General features: G+C 40.5%; 1 protein-coding gene across 1 annotated transcript in view; it reads left to right on the forward strand.

Annotated features, from left to right (window-relative positions):
- The window catches only part of zmym2 (zinc finger, MYM-type 2), a 40,046-nt gene that overhangs the window by 17,706 nt on the left and 14,138 nt on the right, over positions 1 to 8,202 (forward strand). Inside the window, exons 4-10 of the mRNA XM_020618935.1 lie at positions 2 to 124; positions 1,772 to 1,920; positions 2,812 to 2,974; positions 4,365 to 4,577; positions 5,882 to 6,032; positions 7,389 to 7,504; positions 8,168 to 8,194. Of these exons, the coding sequence (XP_020474591.1) occupies positions 2 to 124; positions 1,772 to 1,920; positions 2,812 to 2,974; positions 4,365 to 4,577; positions 5,882 to 6,032; positions 7,389 to 7,504; positions 8,168 to 8,194 (942 nt within the window). The remainder of the gene's footprint in view (position 1; positions 125 to 1,771; positions 1,921 to 2,811; positions 2,975 to 4,364; positions 4,578 to 5,881; positions 6,033 to 7,388; positions 7,505 to 8,167; positions 8,195 to 8,202) is intronic.

The raw sequence follows: 8,202 nt of genomic DNA on the forward strand, positions 1-8,202 counted from the left end.
CCGCAACCAAAAGCAGACTGGGGTGGACTCTCCGTCACCAGCCACTTCCCTACCCAAACCCCCAAGCCAGTCTTCCTCATCGACCTCCTCCTCAGGCTCCCAGCCACAGCCCAGGACTGTCAAGGTGATCCACTCTGTTTGTTGAAGATAATAACATGAAAGTGAACCTGGAAGTTTTATTTTATGTAGAGTTATAGGTTCAGTTGTCCATGCAACATTTGTTTTTGGGTAAAACATGTTAATTCCCTTTTTTAAAGTGCCTTATATGCTTCACCTGAAAGTATATATGCCTTTAAATAGTCTCTGAAACACACTGCTACTAACAGTGCACCGATACCTTTTTTCCAAACCGAGCACTTGCTGATACGAGTACCAGTACAGTACTTGGTGATGATGCTATTCTTTTTTACTATAAAAATACAGTGAATAGAAACTGTTGTTTATTTTCATGAGATTTATTTTATGATTGTAATTCAGAAAAATATAATGTCAAAGTTTAGGAACACAATATCACAGTCGGAAATTGAAATCTTTAATTGAATGAGGGTACGTGTTCTTACTTTAGCCTGGCGACTGTCTGTGGCTTCGTCTTGTTGTCTCTGCTGGACACATACCTGCAGTGCTGTAGAGGAGCTGCTAGTCCACAAGGATTCAACTCATTTTCATATACAGAGTTCATTAGACTCTGCTGTTAACTACATAAAGTTAGCGTTTGTTTTCTTCTTGTTCACAGCATTTCTCTCCAGTCAACATAATGAGCACCATATGGGTTTAGTGGGTGAACAAGGGACCAGGCATTTTGAACACAAGAGAATGAAGACCTTGCATTTCTTCAACTTTGTGTTTTGCTTGTTAGCAGCATTAGTTTAATGAATTACTCTCTCCATTACTGTTGTATTTTGTTCCATATATCAAGTGTTGATATCTCAGTAAAATACACCCTCGTCTCTGTCAGTGAGCGCCCCTCCCTCACCATCTCATACACAGAGCTGAAAAACACAGCTCACAGTTGGATTTACTTCTGTGGTCTTTACTTATCTTAAACTATCCTTGAACTGATGAAATTTCTTCTCCACCGCCTAACAACCTGCTCAACCAGGGTGAGTTTAATGTAGTGTTGCCGTTAAGTGGTAGGTGTGTAGTATTGGACCACTTTTACAAGTACTAGAGGGTGGTATCGTACGCTAACCGTTGCCATTGGAGCTGATTTAAGAATGATGCTCTTAAACAGCTGTGGCAAAGAAATTTAATGTGATGACTGCAGTTAGAATCTACAGCTGCTGTGGTCCAAGTGTAACATGTAGGCAAACTGGAAACTTATTTACTTTGAACAACAAGTGGGATTTAACACAATTTCTTGCATTCATTGCCTCATTTATTTCTTTGGTTTGCAGCACATTTACTGTGCTAGTTGTTTAACACTATTTGTTGATTATTTTATAGTTTGACTGTATTTGGAGGGAATACAACAGCTTTTTGTGCAGTAGGTAATCTGGGATTGTGTTGTTCTTTTTTCCCTCTTGTCTCATTTACTTTCAGTGCCCCATTTTTGAACTGTGTTTTCATTCACTTGAACGGGAACCAACAGTTTGGGGGAAGTTGTGCAAAATGCAAGACCCAAAGTGTTCAGTCTCTTTACATCCAAAACTGAAAAGGTTTGACAAGATTAATCTGATGGGGTTATACAGAAGGATACTAATGGAGTAAGGTTATTGTTTGCTGTTGTAAAACTCCCCTGCAGTTAAATCCTTGCTGTGTTTGTTCATTCCAGGTGACCTGCGCTAACTGTAAAAAGCCTCTGAAAAAAGGCCAAACCGCCTACCAACGTAAAGGGTCCACACACCTGTTCTGCTCCACCACCTGTCTGTCTGCCTTCTCACACAAACCCGCCCCCAAGAAGAGCTGCACCATGTGCAAGAAGTGAGTCTCCATGTGGAGGTGCAGGGACTCCATTGAATAGGAAACACTTTATGGTTTTATTTTGGTAGCATGTGCGGGGCAATATGTTTGATCTTACTGAATCTGAAGCAGTTTGGTTGGTGGAGATTGGAGAAATCTTTTTTAAAATGTATTGCTTTTGAGTTACTTTACTTAGCGGAGTAACAAAACAGCTTATACAGTGTGATCTTTAAGAATCTAGCTTTTTCTCATCTTATTCGTATAATTGGTAATATTCATTTTGATTTGCTGACCAGGCGAGTATGATTAACGCTAATAGGACCTAAAAGTGAAAGTAAAAGCAACAGTAATATAATGAATATCAGGTATACCAATCACTGATGTTTTGCATTCATTGATGCACTGCTACAAATAATAGAATCTGAGATGACAGAATTCAGCGATTGGCTGAAGCCAAGCGCTCATCCTTGTCACGTTATCTAAGGTTACTTTAACACAGATATTTCTAGAAGTGATTTGCTGTTTCTCCTTTATTGAGAGTACCCTCCTACAGACATCACATTTTGGGGTTGCTGCTTTGTCTTTGGAACGTGTAAGCTTTTTCCTTGGCCTCAAAGCCAAATCTGGGTATTTTACAAACTAGGAACTAGATTCCAAAATGGAACTGGCTAACAGAACCCATCCCTAAGTGTGTGGAGTGCTTTCAAAAGCAGCGTGGTTGTAACAGTAAACCAAGTTTGTTCTTTTGTAAGAATTTCCAGTGATTGTGAGTTAGGTGTTGAACTTGTATTGTTGCAAGTTCTAAACACAACTTTTAAAAACAAGTACAGCTTTTATTCTTTTTGCTAACTGATGCATGTTTTCTGTAGATGCTAATCTACCTGCGCTCTGTGATGTGATTGTGTTTTTCAGGGACATCACAAACATGAGGGGTACCATCGTGGCCCAGGTTGACTCCAGCGAGTCTTTCCAGGAGTTCTGCAGCACCGGCTGCCTAGGTGCATACGAGAACAAGCAAAACCCACCCAAATCGGGCCTCAAAACCAAATGCACTGTCTGTGGCAAGCTCACAGAGGTCAGTCTGTGTGACTCAATGAACAACATGTGCATTTACCACATTCTCAACAGAGCGATGTGCATGCCGCTATGTTCCTGACAGTGGAATGAATAATTCAGTAGCACTGGAAAAGGCATGGAAGGAAATGATTCAAGGGGCATCAGTGGTATACACTGGCTTACCAGTTTATTAGCAGTACCTGCACAGTATAATGTAATATAGAGGTCTCTCTAGTAGCGATTCCCTCAGAACACATGAAATAGTAGTCAGTTTCGGTATAATGCAGTCCATTGCCAGATGAGCCCCAGAGGTGCTTGCATGGCTGTAGATTGTTAGTCTGTCTTTTTATTATTTACATCCTTGGCTTGGATGTTTGTTTGCTCATTAATTTTGAATTTGATGCCCGCAACACGTTTCAAAAGAGCTGGGACAGGGGCAACAAAAAGAAAGTTGAGGAATGCTCAAAAAACACCTGTTTGGGACATTGTACAGGTGAACAAGTTTACTGGAAACAAGTGAGTGTCATGATTGGTATAAAAGAAGCATCCCAAAAAGTTCAGTCATTCACAAGCAAGGATGGGGGCACGGTTCACCACTTTGTCATCAACTGCATGAGCAAATAAGAATGGGAAAGATTTCCACCAACAGTTAGTGTCCTCAGTTCCCAAACACTTAATAAGTGTTGTTAAAAGGAAAGGTGAATGTGACACAGTGGTAAAAATATCCCTGTCCAAGCTCTTCTGGAACATGTTGCAGGCATCAAATTCAAAATGAGTGAATATTTGCAAAAAACAATGAAGTTTATCAGTGTGAACATGAAATATCTTGTCTTTGTGGTGTATTCAATTAAATATGGGTCAAAAAGGATCTGCAAGTCATTGTATTCTGTTTTTATTTATATTTTACACAATGTCCCAACTTCATTGGAATTGGGGTTTGTAGACGACAGTAGCAGTGGTTAGCGGTGGTACATGACAATACCACAGCCTGACACTAAATAGATAATCTTCTGCCAAGTTCCCCTTAACAAGCAAAAGTTGGTTCTTTGCGGTGGGCAGGTTGCTTTCTACAGTTTTGTACGACTTTCAAGCCTGTTGGGTAATGTTGTATGGGCTGTCGTGCTTGCTACTTGTCAGAGGTGTGTGGCGAGGTGAAGTGTTGGACACAAGTCCTTCAGTGGTATTGTGTTTATTCATGTTCAAATTATATCAGTAAATTGGTCCAAGCAGACGCCTCCATTTTCACATTGGGAAGCCCTGTTGGATTTCCACTGAGATATTTCTACTAAGCTAGGACTCCACTAAAATTTAGTGGAACAAAATGTGATACATAACTACATGGGCAGTTCATAAGAAACATAAGTTGATGAAGCTCTAGCTGCTCCTTCTGTATTTGTCTCTGTCTACAGATCCGGCATGAGGTTAGTTTTAAGACTGTGACCCACAAGATCTGCAGCGACGCGTGTTTCAACGTTTACCGCAGGGCCAACGGGTTGATCATGAACTGCTGCGAGCAATGTGGCGACTACCTGCCTAGCCGAGCATCAGCCAACCACTTCCTGCTGGTCGATGGCCAACAGAAACGCTTCTGCTGCCAGAACTGCCTCAAGGAGTACAAGCAGGTACTGTAGGCCCAACTGCAGGCTGCCTGATTGGAGCCTGTGTGATTCATTCATTTATTTCATTCAGCCATAGTGACTTAGTCACAGCTCTGCTTTGACAATTAGAAATGCGAAAATACAGCTTCTTTTGTGATGGATCATGGCAAACATAAGGCAATTCAACTGCCCCTAAAGTGCAACTAAATTGTTGCTAAGCAATATTAGCCACAAATTAGTGTTTGATATTGTATTTGTTGCTTAGCAACACCAACTTATTGGACATGTTCCTAGTAAGTGGAAGCAACCATTGGGGTCTGTCTCGTTTCATTTGTATGAAATTCAAACAGTTTGAACAGTGAGTTGGTGTTTTTCAGATATCCACTGTGTCCAGTCATCCTGCACAAGACTGGTCAGGTGCTTAAACAGTGAAACATAACTGGATGATTTGTGGACGGTGGACAGAAGTTCCTGGCCTCCATTTATTCGATTCCCACGTGTCCTGAAAATCCTAGAATTTTTAAACCAGCTTTCCAGTAATGGTAATTGAGACAAATTGTAGAATGTCCTGGAAAACACGTCATCATCCTGGAAAGTAATTTTCACATTTTTGGATTTTCCTTTTGCTGAAAGCAAACTCCCAGTATGAGAGAAGATGATTTCAAAATTCTCTTCTGCCTCTCAATTGTTAAATAATTACCTTATTTTCCCACTCGAATACTATCACATCTTCCTTGTTGGTCCTTATTAAGATAAATAAATAAGGTAAGGTAAAATAAATAAAAGTGAGAATGGGGCCAGGCTTGCAGCTCATATTAAACCTTTTCAAGTAGCTCAAAAGTAAATTTCCAGGGCTGATGCTGCCACTGCTAGTCACTGTGATGATAATATAGTAGGACAAAGAGTATAATTTGTCTGCTTTTATGGCCAAGCGTTGGGGAATGGGTCACAATACAAACAAACTATTGGCTACAGAACACAATAGGCTAGTTTACTTTACTAATCCTCCTATGTCGTCAGGGTGTACTCGGTAAAAGCCAGAAGCCACTTTGGATTCACAACAAAAACATTAAGAGATGTATGGTGTGCATAGAGAGTCTTCTATTTATGCGTTTGTTTGGACTGTAATGTTAATAAAATGGCTCTAAACTATTTGATAAAAGCCTTAAAAAGCTCCATTTTAACCGTTAGAGCACCTTGTGTTTTAAATGAATTGAGATGGAAATGCTTTTATTGTTTAATCAGTTAACCGTATCACTGACTTGATGTGATCTTGTCATTGCAGAACAATGTCTGTTGTGGTTTGATGTTTCCCCTCTCTGTCCCAGGCCCACAGTAAACTTGCTAGCTGCCTGACATGCAAAACACTGATCAAGACAGGTGAGGTGCTCCACAGCCTCGGAGTGGGCAGCACCATGGGCTCCTACTGCTCTGTCAACTGCATGAACAAGGGCAAGCTTGCATCTGCCTCCTTCCTCAGTGAGTACACAAACACAAGAGTTGCAGACTTTGAACTATGAGTTTTTATTAACCACAAACTTTATTAATGTCTTGTAAGGACCATCCAAAATGCACCTTTGACTGGCAACTTCTACCACATTACAGTTTTTTGGACCAGAACAAAATCTCCATATGGTTAGCACAGTTCAAGAAGATGTTGAGCAGATGTTAGTGACAAAGGAAGGCGGTAGAAGGAACACAATGAATATTTACTATGGTAGTGGATGGGGAGCAAACTGTTGAGGTTCAGAATTAAATTACTTCTTTATCTGAATGTATTTCTGATGCTTGATACCTGACTTGAGAAAGCAGCAGAGGACAACTCCTGTTAACTTAAAGCTACAGTGTGTAACTTTTTCCAAATATTGTTGTAGCAATCTGCTCAAGAACTTATCTTAATGTGGAGAGGTTCTGTCGAAGCCTCCTGTGACCCAGACTCATTGAACAGCACTGGCAGCAGTGCTGAGATATTAGCTTCTAAAAGGTATTGAGTGGGATTGACCTCTCTAACCAATCTAACCAATCAGATATTTTCAGTTATTTCTGCTTGATCAGTCAGTTTTGTTGCATTCTCATTTATTTTAATTTCCTAATGACAAATGTCTGAAGAGTTGGGCAGAGAGTGGCGGGTCGTAATACTAGGGCATAGTGGAGCAGGGAGAGGTAGTGCTGGGTGGGGCAGAGTGGGTTGGTGTGTTTCATGTTAATGCTACCTTAGGTTACATTTTGTAGCTTAATTGTAAAGATGCACTGAAGATGCACTGTAGATCGGATTTGGCCAGTTTTTAGCTTGACCGACCCTGACCGATGATCGGCCGATCACTGAAGTATCTGATTCTGTGCTGGTCCAAATTACACACATGATTGTTCATGTTTGCACACAGTGGCACAGACTGAAAGTGTAGCATGCACAGCACATAGCATCTCATGTGCACCTAATGCTAGGCTCACAATCATCTTTATACAAGGCGCATGTTCACTCGTGCGTCGGAAGTGCTTGGTGTACATAAAGTGCACAGCGGGGCCTACAGAAACACCTTGGGGAAGGGAAGACTGTGGTCCAACACTATGTACCATAGTACCAAATGAAGGAATTACTGGCTACACTTGAAATCCATGTGTATGTACAGTGGATCCTACCCATGAAAAAACACCAAATAAACTACACACACTTTAAAAAGAACTGCATGTTCAGGAGGATTAATGGAACAGACATACTTGTTTCTCTTACCTGTTGCACCTGTTTATATTTGGAGAAGAAACGGTTTCTTTCATCAAAGGACAGGCATGTGTACTAAATGCATTTTTGTGTCAATGTTTTGTGTGTGTGTGTAGACACAGAGCCCACATGTCACTTCTGTAAGAGGAATTCATTACCACAGTACCAGGCCACACTGCCAGAGGGAAACATCCTCAACTTCTGCAGCTCCCAGTGTGTTACCAAGTTCCAGGTAACAGGTCAAAGCAGGAGACACAAATACGAGACCTTTTCAAAAAATAGTTCCAATGGCAATTAACTGATCCTACTAGTGGCTGTTGCATTGTGTCTCTCTGATGGGTTCTGGATTAGTCAAATGAAAACTTCACATTGTTCGCTGCTGTGCCTCAGTTGCTGTGAGGCTGAAGCAGGTGTAACTGAAAATGAGCAGACATACATGGATTGAACTAGACATACTGATTTGTGAATTTGTTTCACAGTTTCTCTACAGATCAGTATGTATATCGACTGTTATTTTATCTGAATGGCTTGATGGTCAAAGTTGTGAACATTAAATCCAGATATTGTCGACTTATTCAACACATTCTCATTAAAACTGCAGCTCCTAGAAAAAAAACTGTTCTCTAAATGTACATATTAATACTAAAACAGATTTTCTTCAAAGTGCTATGTTTATGGTGCACATAATACCACCCATATGCATGTTGTTTTGTGGGCTTATAGATATTTGCAAGTCAGTATGTGTTAATCACCGTAGCTTAAGTAATGACCTTTGTAGTACAACTAGGTGTTTTAATATGTCAAGTATACAAACAGTTCAGGAGCAGCATTAGACAAGTCGGCTGCGAGTCCTCAGAAATTTTTGATTTTCTCCACATGATGTCTTTCTTCACAGAATGCTACTCTTCAAACAGCCACCAATGGACAAAC

Source organism: Monopterus albus, unplaced genomic scaffold (assembly GCF_001952655.1).
Source record: "Monopterus albus unplaced genomic scaffold, M_albus_1.0 scaffold211.1, whole genome shotgun sequence".
NCBI lineage: Eukaryota > Metazoa > Chordata > Actinopteri > Synbranchiformes > Synbranchidae > Monopterus > Monopterus albus.